At 41.9% G+C, this 15,549-nt stretch overlaps 1 protein-coding gene across 3 annotated transcripts in view; it reads left to right on the top strand.

Annotated features, from left to right (window-relative positions):
- LOC139263065 (solute carrier family 22 member 4-like) overlaps window positions 1-15,549 on the top strand; it is a 191,827-nt gene that overhangs the window by 70,185 nt on the left and 106,093 nt on the right. For all 3 annotated transcript variants that reach the window (XR_011593034.1, XM_070878595.1, XM_070878610.1), the window contains exon 3: window positions 1,222-1,376. Coding sequence is in view for 2 of the 3 variants with exons in the window: in XM_070878595.1 (XP_070734696.1) it covers window positions 1,222-1,376 (155 nt within the window). In the remaining variant the exon portion in view is untranslated. The remainder of the gene's footprint in view (window positions 1-1,221; window positions 1,377-15,549) is intronic.

Below are 15,549 nucleotides of genomic sequence, written 5' to 3' on the forward strand. Positions count from 1 at the left end.
ATAAGTCATCTGAAAACAATACTTATACAGGCACTGTAGGTTAAGCTTTAGGTATACATGATATTCCTCCACCTGTATTGGAAGGAAAAAACCTAAATACATGGAAGTTTGAAGGGTGAATTCGGATGAGATGTTCTCAAAATTGGTGGTAAATCTGGCACCAAGCTTATAGTCTACAGGGCTGTAGTGATACCTGCTCTCCTGTATGGCTCAGAGATGTGGACCACATACAGCAGATATCCCAAATTGCTGGAGAAATACCACCAACGATGTCTCCGCAAGATCCTGCAAATCCACTGAGAAGATAGATGCACAAACGTCGGTGTTTTCAATCAGGCCAACATCCCCAGCATCGAAACACTGACCACACTCGACCAGCTCCGTTGGGTGGGCCACATTGTTCGCATGCCTGACACAAGACTCCTAAAGCAAGCGCTTTACTTGGAATTCCTACGTAGCAAGCGAGCCATCAGGCCAGAAAAATCCCAGGTTCAGTCCCAAATCTGTGCTGAGTTTGTTCATGAACAATGTAAAAATACCCTTCTATAGTTCCCCATTACAGCATTTAATTATCTTGTGAATGATTCCAATATGGGCAGAGGAAACATTTCAAGGACATCCTCAAACCTCCCTGATAAAGTGCAACATCCCCAACAACACCTGGGAATCCCTGGCCAAAGACTGCCCTAAGTGGAGGAAGAGCATCTGGGAGGGCGCTGAGCACCTCGAGTCTTGTCGCCGAGAGCATGCAGAAAACAAGCGCAGGCAGCGGAAGGAGCGTGCGGCAAACCAGACTCCCCACCCACCCTTTCCTTCAACAACTGTCTGTCCCACCTGTGACAGAGACTGTAATTCCTGTATTGGACTGTACAGTCACCTGAGAACTCACTTTTAGAGTGGAAGCAAGTCTTTCTCGATTTTGAGGGACTGCCTATGATGATTATGGTGGTAAACGTCTAGAGGGGTGTGCGCCATACTCCCATTAAAAGTGATACATTCTGATTAACTTGAAGCACCTTAATACTTCACAATTGATAGAATTTTTTTAAATCTGGAAAAATGTTAGCCAATTTGTGGCCATTAAAGATAGAGTAGTTTATGTATAACTGTAGAAGTAAGTGGTGGGGGCGGGAGGGAGTGGAGTTGATGAAAGTAAGTGTTTAGAAGTATAAATTGAAGCATACCCTGTTGGTAACTAAAGTGTTTTCTTGTTTTTCAAAGGTATGGGAGAAAAATCGTTCTCTTTGGAGCTATGATAATACAGACAATCTTAAGTTTCATCCAAGTGGTCTCTTGGAGTTGGGAAACCTTCTGCATACTGTGCTTTTTTATTGGCCTTGGAGATATCTCAAATTATGTAGCTGCGTTTGTTCTAGGTAAGTTCTCTTCACACTATGTTATACGATTCCAAACAGCTGAAAAACATATAATTGGTCAGAGTCTTTAGTACAACATGATTAACCTTATTTCTTAAGCAACTTTTTCATTTTACATCTGTGATGGTCAAAAGCAGAACTTTTGATAAATTTTACAAAAGGAATCATTTGTTTTTTCTCATGCATTTATTTAAAAAAAGGATATTTAAAAAGATCTCGGGCTAGAAATTGCGTAGCGCCCCGTTTGGGGCGATAATTTTTGCGGGCGTGCAAATGTAACGAGGAGCACTATGCAATTTAATCGGGCGTGAACTTCCAGTTTAGCGTTTCAGGAGGGAAGTGGAGTGCTACATCCATCAAGAGCTACCACTTCCCTTAGAGTGCTAAATGGAGCAAGAGGGGCGGTCGTGTCAGAGCGCTGCACAATGTCCCGCGCAGCACAACCGGAATCACAGGCTCCTTCCTTCCCTTAAGGAAAGGACCAATGCGGAGGTCGTTTCAAGGTAAGGCATGACTGGTCGGCGATGGCACGTGCGATCCACGAAGACCAGCCCCAAGCACTCTAACAGAGTGCAGAGCTGATCAATCGCGGCACGGGAAAGATTCAAAAAGCAGCTCAGGGGGGTGAACATACATTTTTGGCCTACCTGATCACTAATGCCTTTATTTATTGCTCCCCAAGCAGCCCGCTGAGCTCACAACGCCTCCTGCAGCTGCTGTTGTTGACGCCCGGCGATGCTGCAGGGGCGGAAGCAAATTTAAGATCCAGGGTGATAATGGAGCACTGTGCACCAGATGATGTCACGATCTCTGGGTCGCAGGTGGCGGTAAGGTGGAGTGCCACCGTTAACCCCCCATGCAAGATCGCAGGCGTCGGTAATTTGGCCGTGCCTGGTCGGTAAGACGTTAGCATCCCATTATCGCCCTCTGGAGGCACTAACAGGAGGTGCAAAGGAGGCCAATTTCTTCCCCCCCTCTTTCCTAAAAGCTCAGTGGTTAAATGCACTATGTTGTTTGGGACTGTCCCATAAACATAGACCAAGCAGGTCTGATGGTGTGCTCTGAGATCTCAAAAAGTGTGGTCATTGGAGTGCCTTAGTGTTCAGTCTAAGATGGGAAATTTCAGCCCGGGATCTAGGAGCGTTCTTGTTTTGACCTTATTTCTAATCCAAGATCAAATGATTAACTTTACTAATAACTCAATTAAGGTTTAAAAAGAGTAGCCCACAGTTGTTCAACTTCTGCTCATGCTCACAAACTCACCCTATTACAATCCTCACTTACCCACAACTAGCGGCCATTGATACTTATTGATATCCAAATGGTTCTTCTACTGTTTTCACTGTGTCCGTGATTTGTGATCCTCAAAGCCAACAAATCCCTGGACCTGACCATCTACATCCTAGACTTCTAAAAGAGGTGGCTGCAGAGATAGTGGTTGCATTGGTTGTGATCTTCCAAAATTCCCTAGATACTAAAACTGTCCCAGCGGATTGGAAGGTAGCAAATGTAACCCTGCTATTCAAGAAAGGATGGAGAGAGAAAACAAAGAACTACAGGCCATCATTTGTCAGGAAAATGCTGGAATCTATTATTAAGGAAATGATAACATGGGTTTTATGAAAAGAAAATCATGTTTAGCAAATTTATTAGTTTTTTAAGGCTGTAACTATAGGGTAGATATAGAGGGACCAATGGATATTGTATATTTGGATTTCCAAAAGGTATTTGATAAGGTGCCACATATAAGGTTGCTACAAGAGGAAGGAAGTCTTACTACAACTGTACTGGGTTTTGGTGAACCTGGAGTTATATGCACAATTTTGGTCTCCTAATCTGAGGAAGGACATACTTACTTTACAGGCGTTGCATCGAAGATTGATCCCTGGGATGAGAGGGATGTCCTATGAGGAGAGATTGAGTAGATCGGGCCTATAATCTCTGGAGTTTAGAAGAATGAGAGGTGATTTCATTGAAACATATAAGATTCTGAGGGGGATTGACTGGGTAGATGCTGAGAGGTTGTTTCCCCTGCCTGGAGAGTCTAGAACTAGGGGGCATAGTCTCAGGATAAGGGGTCGGCCATTTAAGACTGAGATGAGGAGGAATTTCTTCATTCGGAGGGTTGTGAATCTTTGGTATTCTCTACCCCAGAGGGTTGTGGATGCTGATTGGTTGAGTATATTTAAGGCTGAGGTAAATAGATTTTTGGACTCTAAGAGAATGAAGGGATTTGGGGATCGGGCGGGAAAGTGGAGTTGAGGTCGAAGATCAGACATGATCTTATTGAATAGCGGCGCAGGCTCGAGGTGTCAAATGACCTACTTCTGCTCCTATTTCTTATATTCTTATGTTCGCAAATGGGTACATCACATGCACAACTTTCTGATGTGGGCTTGCAGTGACAGGCTCATTACCAGCAGAATGAAGTTGGATAATTAACCCTATGGAGAGATCATTTTCTAAAAGGAATTTCAAATGATTTGAAGGATATTATTCCTTGATCATGGCCACAGAAATATAAATCAAAGAGCCAAGAGAGCCAATCATTGCGCGACCTCACAGGTGCTGGGGAGTCGATGAGCAAATGGGAAGCTTAAGGTCCCAAACAGTTGAACTGGCCGGTGAGGCATAGAACCGGCTGATCAGTCAGTACCCGGTGAGCCTGTGTTGTGCAGCCTCGCAAATCACACAGGGCTGATTCAAGCAAAATCAAATATTATTAACGTATTATACTGGAACATAAAGCAAACAAATTCTGATCCAAAAGGGAGTCCAAAGGATAGTCTAGAAGACTGAATGCTGTCAGGAGACATGAGATTGCCAGGAGCTGCGTGTTAGCTCAGCATTCATTAAACACAGCACTGTACTTACACCCGATAATTGTAAACCAGTGGTTTGCATGACATTGGATGTAGTCTGACACATTCAACGAGAGAGAATCAGAATCAGTTTCTAATAGGCAAAAGACTGCCTGAATTCATGGTATATTCCATACTGTGACTGGAATTTTCCCAGCACAGTGAGTGCGGGTTTAGAATCATAGAATCATAGAAATTTACTGCACGGAAGCAGGCCATTTTGGCCCATCGTATCCGCACCGACTGACGAAAAGCTATTCAGCCTAATCCTACTTTCCAGCTCTAGGTCCGTAACCCTGTAGGTTACGGCACTTTAAGTGCATATCCAAGTATTTTTAAATGTGGTGAAGGTTTCTGCCTCTACCATCCTTTCAGGCAGTGAGTTCCAGATTCCACCACCCTCTGAAGAAATTTCCCTTCATATCTCCTCTAAACCTCCCCCCAATTACTTCAAATCTATGGCCCCTGGTTGTTGATTCCTCTGCCAAGGAAAACAGGTCCTTCCTATCCACTCTATCCAGGTCCCTCAATAATTTTATATACCTCAATTAGGTCTCCCTCAAAGAAAACAAACCCAGCATCTCCAATCTTTCCTCAGCCAAAATTCTCCAGTCCAGGCAACATTCTTGTAAATCTCCTCTGTACCCTTTTCAGTGCAATCACATCTTTCCTGTAATGTGGTGACCAGAACTGCACACAGTACTCCAGCTGCGGCCTAACCAGTGTTTTATACAGTTCAAGCATAACCTCCTTGCTCTTGTATTCCATGCCTCGACTAATAACGGCAAGTATTCCGTATACTTTCTTAACCACCTTAGCTACCTGGCCTGCTACCTTCAGGGACCTGTGGACCTGCACTCCAAGGTTCCATTGTTCCTCTACATATTTCAGTGTCGTACCATTTAATGTGCATTAACTTGCCTTGTTAGACTTTCCCAAATGCATTACCACACACATATCCGAATTGAATTCCATTTGCCACTGTTTGACCCAGTACCTTGATATCTTCCTACAATCTGCAGCTTTCTTCTTAATTATTAACCACACAGCCTATTTTAATGTAATCTGCAAACTTCTTAATCATACTAGTAAAGGATCCCCTTGGAATGAGTGATCATGGCATGATTGAATTTCAAATTCAGATGGAGGGTGAGAAAGTTGGATCCGTAACCAACGTACTAAGCTTAAATAAAGGAGACTATGAAGGTATGAGGGCAGAGTTGGCTAAAGTAGACTGGGAAAATAGATTAAAGTGCAGGATGGTTGATGAACAGTGGCGTACATTTAAGGAGATATTTCACAACTTTCAAGAAAAATATATTCCAGTGAGGAGGAAAGGGTGTAAGAGAAAAGATAGCCATCCGTGGCTAACTAAAGAAATAAAGGACGGTATCCAATTAAAAACAAGGACATACAATGTGGCCAAAAACTAGGGGGAGGATAGGAGATTGGGAAGCTTTTAAAAACCAGCAAAGGATGACTAAAAAAATGATTAAGAAAGGGAAGATAGACTATGAAAGTAAACTAGCACAAAAGATAAAAACAGATAGAAAGAGTTTCGAGAAGTATATAAAAAGGAAAAGAGTGGCTAAAGTAAATGTTGGTCCCTTAGAGGACCAGACCGGGGAATTAGTAATGGGGAACATGGAGATGGCAGAAACTCTGAACAAATATTTTGTATCAGTCTTTACGGTAGCGGACACTAACAATATCCCAACAATGGACAGTCAAGGGGCTATGGGGGGGAGGGGGGGTGGCGGGGGAGAAATTTAACACAATCACAATCACTAAGGAGGTGGTACTCAGTAAGATAATGGGACTAAAGGCAGATAAATCCCCTGGACCTGATGGTTTGCATTCTAGGGTCTTAAGAGAAGTAGCGGTAGGGATTGTGGATGCATTGGTTGTAATTTACCAAAATTCCCTGATTTCTGGGGAGGTCCCAGCAGATTGGAAAACTGAAAATGTAACACCTATTTAAAAAAGGAGGCAAACAAAAAGCAGGAAACTAAAGACCAGTTAGCCTAACATTTGTGGTTGTGAAAATGTTGGAGTCCATTATTAAAGAAGCAATAGCAGGACATTTAGAAAAGCAAAATTCAGTCAGGCAGAGTCAGCATGGATTTATGAAGGGGAAGTCATGTTTGACAAATTTGCTGGAATTCTTTGAGGATGTAATGAACAGGGTGGATAAAGGGGAACCAGTGGATGTGGTGTATTTGGACTTCCAGAAGGCATTTGACAAGGTGCCACATAAAAGGTTACTGCACAAGATAAAAGCTCACTGGGTTGGAGGTAATATATTAGCATGGATAGAGGATTGGCTAACGAACAGAAAACTGAGAGTCAGGATAAATGGTTCATTCTCTGGTTGGCAATCAGTAACTGGTGGGGTGCTGCAGGGATCAGTGCTGGGACCCTGGCTATTTACAATCTATATTAATGATTTGGAAGAAGGGACTGAGTGTAACATAGCCAAGTTTGCTGATGATACAAAGATGGGAGGAAAAGCAATGTGTGAGGAGGAAACAAAAAAATCTGCAAAAGGACATAGACCGGCTAAGTGAGTGGGCAAAAATTTGGCAGATGAAGTATAATGTTGGAAAGTGTGAGGTCATGCACTTTGGCAGAAAAAAGAGATTTTATTATTTAAATGGAGAAAGATTGCAAAGTGCTGCAGTACAGCGGGACCTGGGGGTACTTGTGCATGAAAAACAAAAGGTTAGTATGCAGGTACAGCAAGTGATCAGGAAGGCCAATCGAATCTTGACCTTTATTGCAAAGGGGATGGAGTATAAAAGCAGGGAAGTCTACTACAGTTATACAGGGTATTGGTGAGGCCACACCTGGAATACTGCGTGCAGATTTGCGTTCCATATTTACGAAAGGACATACTTGTTTTGGTGGCAGTTCAGAGAAGGTTCACTAGGTTGATTCCGGAGATGGGGGGGTTGACTTATGAGGAAAGGTTGAGTAGGTTGGGCTTCTACACATTGGAATTCAGAAGAATGAGAGGTGATCTTATCGAAACGTATAAGATTATGAGGGGGCTTGACAAGTTGGATGCAGAGAGGATGTTTCGACTGATAGGAGAGATTAGAACAAGGGGGCATAATAAGGGGCTGGCCATTTAAAAGTGAGATGAGGAGGAATTTCTTCTCTCAGAGGGTTGTAAATCTGTGGAATTTGCTGCCTCAGAGAGCTGTGGAAGCTGGGACATTGAATAAATTTAAGACAGAAATAGACAGTTTCTTAAACGATAAGGGAACAAAGGGTTATGGGGAGTGGACAGGGAAGTAGACCTGAGTCCATGATCGGATCAGCCATGATCGTATTAAATGGCGGAGCAGGCTCGAGGGGCCGTATGGGCTACTCCTGCTCCTATTTCTTATGTTCTTATGTTCTTATGGTCTTATACCTCAGCATTCAAGTCCAAGTCATTGATATATACCACAAAAAGCAAGGGACCCAGCACTGACCCCTGCGGAACACCACTGGATGCAGCCTTCCAGGTCACAAAAACACCCATCAACCATTACCTTTTGCTTCCTGCCTCTGAGCCAATTTTGGATCCAACTTGCTGCTTTGCCCTGGATCCCATGGGCTCTTTCTTTTGTGACCAGTCTGCCATGTGGGACCTTATCAAAAGCTTTGTTAAAATCCATATACACTACATCATACACACTGCCCTCATCGACCCTCCTGGTTAACTCCTCGAAGAATTTAATCAAGTTCGTCAGACACAACCTTCCTTTAACAAATCCATGCTGACTGTCCTTAATTAATCCATGTCTTTCCAAATGAAGATTTATCCTGTCCCTCAGTATTTTTTCCAATAATGTTCCGACCACTGAGGTTAGGTTGGCTGGCCTGTAATTACTCGGTATATCCATTTCTCCCTTTTTAAACAAAGCTACAACATCAGCAGTCCTCCAGTCTTCTGGCACCACACCTGTAGCCAGAGAGGATTGCAAAATGATAGTCAGAGCCTCTGCTATTTCCTCTTTTGATTCTCTTAACAGCCTGGGATACTTTTCATCCGGGCCTGGGGATTTATCCACTTTCAAAGCTGCTAAACCCCTTAATATTTCCTCTCTCACTCTGTTTATTGTGATATATTCACAGAGCACAAGCACACACAGCTTCCAACATGGCAGGCAGCTCTGTCGGAAGCTTCCGGAACATGCCTGTTTCTGTTTATTATTAACTCTGTAGTTGCAGTACACAATACACCCGCATCCACGGTGTGGAGCTACAAACATTACAAGTTTACAGATATTACATTTCTCCCTCCTTAAAGAAGAAGTTATTATAACAAACATCATACATAACTTGCATGTTTATACATAACACAAGATATAGACTTATTTTTTTCCATATTTACAAATTTAACTTTACCACTTGTTTTCTGTTTCAAAGAGGATACCTTCGCTCTTGAACAGAACCTTCCAAACATGGTGTCGATTTCACACTCATTCGAGACTCATCCTGAGGAACATTTTCCTCCATGGAATTTCCTTGATTTTCATTTGAACTCACTCTAACTTCAGGCTCTTTGTTTTCCTGACTCGGACTCTGACTTACATTCTGATTTTCTCTTGGATTTGTTTCCAGTACACTGGATGTAGGATATGCTATTGTTATATCAAAACTATCTGATGAGTCAGAAATAATTGAATCATTCCCACCTTCAACTCCTTTCATGTTTGTTGGTAAAATATGATCAATATGAACAAACCTAACCTGTCCATTATCAAACATCTTTACCAAATATGTGCGAGGACCACATATCTTCACCACTCTTCCTGGTAACCACTTTAACCATTTATGGTGATGGTTCTTCACTCTCACCTTCTGGTTTAATTTCACACTTCTCTCTTTTACTCTACCTCTATCGTGATTCCCTTTCTGTCTTAATTGTGTCTCTTCTACGGACTGTGCCAAATTTGGTTTTAACAACGAGAATCTGGTTCATGGCTGTCGTTTGAGAAACAACTCTGCTGGTGTTCTACCAGTAGTTGTATGAGGAGTATTAGGATACATAATCAAAAAATTAGCCAATTTGTGATCCAATGACAACTTTCGTTTCCTTGGATTTGGATCTAACATTTGCTTTACAATTTGTACAGTATGCTCTGCTGCACCATTCGAAGCAGGATGTTGTGGTGGAACCTTGGTATGTTTCACACCATTTTTGCTCGTGAATTGTGCAAATTCTTCTGAACGAAATTGTGGTCCATTATCCAAAACAATTTCTTCAGGGAGGCTAAATGAAGAAAATAATCTTCGCAAAATATCCAATGTTTTACTTGTTATTTTCCACATTGGGAACACCTCAACCCACTTCAAATGGCTATCAATCACAATGAACAATTGTTGTCCTTCTAACTCAGCAAAATCAATATGTAGTCTTTGCCACACCTTGGGAGGCCATTTCCATGGCTGTAATGGTACTGATGGTGGTTGCTTGCTTACCGATTGACATGTCGTACACTGACTCACGATGTACTCTATATCTTTATCAAGACCTGGCCACCATAAATAACTGCTTGCAAAACTCTTGGTCAAGCACATTCCCAGGTGCTGGTCATGGAGGTCTCCTAATAATTTGGACCTGAATTTATTTGGTATAACCACTCTTGCACCCCACATGATACAATCTTTATCTACTGATAATTCATTCCTTCGAATGAAGACTGGATGAATATCTTTGTCTGTTACATGATTTGGCCATCCATTTGCAATATAATCATACACCTTTGACATCACTGGGTCACGTTTGGTTGCTCTACCAATCTCTTCAGCTGTGACTGGCGGTTCATCAATGTATGAAAAATAAAACACTTCTTTTCTATCCGGTGTAACTTGTGATGGGGAAGGCAACCTAGACATAGCATCAGCATTACTGTGATCTGCTGATCATCTGTATTCAATATCATATTTATATGCTGACAAAATCAAAGCTCATCTCTGCATTCAGGCTGCAGCTAATGTTGGAACTGGAGACTTTGGATGGAGGATTGCTGTTAGGGGCTTATGGTCCGTAATGATGGTAAACTTACGGCCATACAAGTATTTGTGAAACTTCTTGACCCCAAAAATTTGCGCATAATTACTCTCACTGGCACTGAGAGTGCGTGAAGCAAAAGCAATTGGTCTCTCCTCCCCACTACTTGATACATGAGAGATCACTGCCCAAACGCCATACAGAGAGGCATCAGATGCTAGCTTAATCTCCTTAAATATGTCATGGTGAACTAACATGGTGCTCTCTACCAATTTGCTTTTACACTCCTTGAAGGCAGAGTCTTTCTTCTGCAGAAAGACTGGGCATCTTGCGAAGGCATGCCGACGGAAGGGTAAACTAGTTTTCAAATCTATGAGTCCAGCATTAAAAGCTATGAGTAGAAATCCCCAGAGACTATATAGCATGGAAGAACAGCAACAGGATGTGGGGATGTTAGAGTTACACGTCATCAGGAGCACGAGGTTAACAGACAGCAATTCGGAAAGTATCAAAATCTACATAGATGTTGCGGGATTCAAGATACCAATGGAAATCGACAGGGGTGCATCCGTGAGTGTGATACTGGAGTCGTTATACCTCAACAAATTGTGTGATTTCCCATTGGAGAAATCTAAGATGGAGCTGCGAGGCTACTTGGGAGAGAAAATTCCTGTGGTAGGTCGTATCACCATACCGGTAAAATATAAAGTTCAATTTCAGAACTTGCCTCTAATAGTAGTGAAAGGAGACAAGCCTGCCTTACTAGGAAGAAATTGGTTGAGATCACTGAAGTTGGATTGGAGTGAGATTTTTCGTGTTGAAACGAGATTTACATCAACGGATGATGTTATCAAGAAGTATCCGAAGGTGTTCTGTGAAACGGGCAGTCTGATCCAAGACTTCAAGGTGAGTGTCAGGGTACAGAAGGACGCTAGATCGGTTTACTACAGGCCACGTTCCGTACCATATGCACTCAAGGAGAAAGTTGAGCAAGAACTCAAAAGACTAGAGACTGAGAACATGATTTGTAAGATAGATCGATGTAATTGGGCTACACCCATTGTTGATGGTAATGTAAGATTGTGTGATGATTTTAAAGTAACCGTAAACCAGGTTCTAGAAGGTAATCTCCCCAATACTTTGCCAAATATAGAAGATTTGTTCACAACACTGACAGGTGGTCAGATTTTCTCAAAACTGGATCTTACGAATGCCTACTTACAGCTTGAACTAGATGGGGAGTCCAAGTCATGTTTAACTATAAATACTCATCTAGGCCTATATCAATTTAATAGGCTACCGTTTAGAGTGTATTCCACTCCTGCCATATTCCAAGAGGTGATGAACCAGATTTTGCAAGGTATCGAAGGGGTATTATGTTATTTGGGTGACATACTAATTTCAGCACCAAATAGGCAAATTCATAATAGCATATTGAATGAAGTCTTCAAACGGCTAGAGAAGCACAGAGTACGTGTCTGCTCATAAGTGTGGGTTATTTCAAAACTCAGTCAAGTACTTAGGGTACAGAATAGACTCTGCCTTCACGTATGGACAACTTTGAGCAATGTGTTGTCCCAGGCACCTATAGCACGACTTCGATGCTCTGTTAGAATTTCCAGTTTCTGAGACTTTGGGCCCCCACCGCCTTTTACTTTGAATCTGCAGGCGATTCACCTCAGTTGACTGATGACCGTCATTATTATGAAATTCTTGGGAATATTGAGTGGCCATGCCCATCGACCTCGCTGTCTGACAAGCATTCTCAAAAGTCAAGTTATCCGTCATCAATAACTTTCTTCTGATCGCATAATTTTCACCCCACAAACAAAATGATCCCGCAATGCTTGGTTTTAAAAGTTGCTGAAATTACAGTGAATAGATAGTTTTTTTAATGCTACAATGTAATCACTGATACCTTCATCAGACTTTTGATTCCGTATCCCGAAACGATAGCTTTCAGCAATTTCTAACGGCTTGGGGTTGTAGTGCTGTTCCAGCTTCATTAAAATCTCTTCAAGCATTATATCCTTTGGCTCGTCAGGCACAAGCAGATTTACCAGAGTTTCAAACAATTCCGGTCCAGCTTCCGATAAGAAGATAACTCGCTTCCGTTCCAATATCGCCTGATTCTGGACTGCATTGTCCGGAACTTCGATTATGTTATTTGCAGTGAAATACATTTCTAGCCGATCCACATACACTTTAAAACATTCCCTGTCGTATCCATATTCACCCAAATGTCCCATTACACCTGCGGGTGCTGCCATTTTAATTTCTAGCTGTTCACACAGTGTGCTATATTTTACCTCGGATTTTGTAACTTTTTCCAAAGGCAGATAAGCTCCCAAAGTCTCTCTTCACCAACAAAATTTCATCTTTAAATCATCCGAAAAATCCCATCTCACTGCCAAATGTGACATATTTACAGAGCACAAGCACACATAGCTTCTAACATGGCAGGCAGCTCTGTTGGAAGCTTTTGGAACATGCCTGGTTCTGTTATTATTAACTCTGTAGTTGCAGTACACAATACGTCCACATCCACAGCGTGGAGCTACAAACATTACAAGCTTACAGACATTACATTTATCTCGGCGAATATTTTACGCCTCCTCCCTCATTGCAAAGTTTGCATCGCTCCTCTCTTTTGTGAAAAGAGATGCAAAGTTTTCATTAAGAATCATACTCACAGCTTCTGCCTCCACACACAGATTTTCTTTGTGGTCTCTAATAGGCCCCACTCTTTCTCTCGTTATCCTTTTGCTCTTAATGTATTTATAAAACATCTTTGTGTTTTCCCTGATTTTACTTGCCAACATTTTTTCATGTCCTTTCTTTGCTTTCCTGATATCTTTTTTAATTGCACCTCTGCACTTCTTATACTCCTCTAGAATCTCTGCAGTATTGAGTTGTCGGAATCTGTCATAAGCCTCCCTTTTTTCCCTTACCTTACCCTGTATGTCCCTTGACATCCAGGGGGCTCTAGATTTGTTGTGCCCGCTCTTTTTTTGGGGGAACATACTTGCTCTGTACCCTCAGGAGCTCCTCCCTGAATGCCTCCCACTGCTCTGACACTGATTTACCATCAAGTAGCTGTTTCTAGTCCATAGAAACATAGGAACATAGGAAATAGGAGCAGGAGTAGGCCATTCGGCCCCTCGAGCCTACTCTGCCATTCTATAAGATCATGACTGATCTGATCTTGGCCTCAGCTCCACTTCCCTGCCTGCTCCCCATAACCCTTGACTCCCTTATCTTTCAAAAATCTGTCTATCTCCACCTTAAATATATTCAATGACCCAGCCTCCACAGCTCTCTGGGGCAGAGAATTCCATAGATTCACGACCCTCTGAGAGAAGAAATTCCTCCTCATCTCAGTTCTAAATGTGTGACCCCTTATTTTAAACTATGCCCCCTAGTTTTAGATTTCCCCATGAGTTCAAACATTCTCTCTGCAGCTACCTTGTCGATCCCCTCAGTACCTTATATGTTTCAATAAGATCCCCTCTCATTCTTCTAAACTCCAATGAGTACAGGCCCAACCTGCTCAACCTTTCTTCAAAAGTCAACACCCTTCATCTCCGGAATTAGCCTAGTGAACCTTCTCTGAACAGCCTCAAATGCAAATATATCCTTCCTTAAATAAAGAGACCAAAACTGTACACAGTACTTTAGGAGTGGTCTCACCAATACCCTGTACAGTTGCAGCAGGACTTCTCTGCTTTTATACTCCATCCCCCTTGCAATAAAGGCCAACATTCTATTTGCCTTCCTGATTACTTGCTGTGAAACTTTTTGTGTTTCATGCACAAGGACCCCCAGGTCCCTCTGTATTGCGCATTTTGTAATCTCTCTCCATTTAAATTATAATTTGCTTTTTTATTTTTCCTGCCAAAGTGGATAACCTCACACTTTCACACATTACACTCCATCTGCCAAATGTTTGTCCACTCACTTAGCCTGTCTATATCCCTTTGTAGATTCTTTATGACCTCCTCGCAACTTGCTTTCCCACCCATCTTTGTATCATCAGCACACTTGGTCCCTTCATCCAAGTCATTAGTATAGATTGTAAATAGTTAAGACCCCAGCACCGATCCCTGTGGCACCCCACTAGTTAGCGTTTACTAACCGGAAAATGACCCATTTATCCCAATTCTCTGTTTTCTGTTAGTTAGCCAGTCCACTATCCATGCTAATATATTACTCCCAACCCCTTGAGCTTTTATCTTGTGCAATAACCTTTTATGTGGTACCTTATCGAATGCCTTCTGGAAATCAAATACATCACATCCACTGGTTCCCCTTTATCCACCCTGCTTGATACTTCCTCAAAGAATTACAGCAAATTTGTCAAACATGTTTTCCCTTTCATAAAACCATGCTGACTCTGCTTGACTGCATTGTGTTTTTCCAAATGTCCTGCTATTGCTTCCTTAATAATGGACGCCAGCATTTTCCCAACAACAGATGTCAGGCTAACTGGTCTATAGTTTTCTGCTTTCTGTCTGCCTCCTTTTTTAAATAGGGGTGCTACATTTGTGGTTTTGCAATCTGCTGGGACCTCTCCAGAATCCAGGGAACTTTGGTAGATTGCATCCACTATCTCTGCAGCCACTTCTTTTAAGATCCTGGGACCAATTTCAGAGGACTTGTCCACCTTTGTCCCATTATTTTACCGAGTACTTTTTCTTTAGTGATAATGATTATTTTAAGTTCCTCCCTCCCTATAGCCCCTTGATTATCCATTATTGGGATGTTTTTGGTGTCTTCTACCTTGAAGACCGATACAAAATATTTTTTCAAAGTCTCTGCCATTTCCCTGTTCCCCATTATTAATTCTCCAGTCTCATCTTCTAGGGGACCAACATTTACTTTAGCTACTCTCTTCCTTTTTATATATCTGTAGAATCTCTTACTATCTGTTTTTCTTTTGCTTGCTAGCTTATTCTCATAATCTATCTTACCTATTATTTTTTTAGTCTTCCTTTGCTGGTTTTAAAACATTTCCCAATCCTCTGACCTCCCAATAATCTTGGCAACATTGTGTGCCATTGTTTTAAGTTTGATACCATCCTTTACATCCTTAGTTAGCCACGGATGGTTTCCTTTCTCTTAAAGTCTTTTCTTCTCACTGGAATATATTTTTGTTGAAGGTTATGAAATATCTCTTTAAATGTCTGCCACTGCTTATCAACTGTCTTACACTTGGTCAAATCCCATCTCAGCTCACCAAAATTGGCTTTACCTAATTGAGAACTTTTTTTCCTGGTCCAGCTTTGTCCTTTTCCATAACTACCCT

This window comes from Pristiophorus japonicus, chromosome 1 (genome assembly GCF_044704955.1).
Source record: "Pristiophorus japonicus isolate sPriJap1 chromosome 1, sPriJap1.hap1, whole genome shotgun sequence".
NCBI classification, from domain to species: Eukaryota; Metazoa; Chordata; class Chondrichthyes; family Pristiophoridae; genus Pristiophorus; species Pristiophorus japonicus.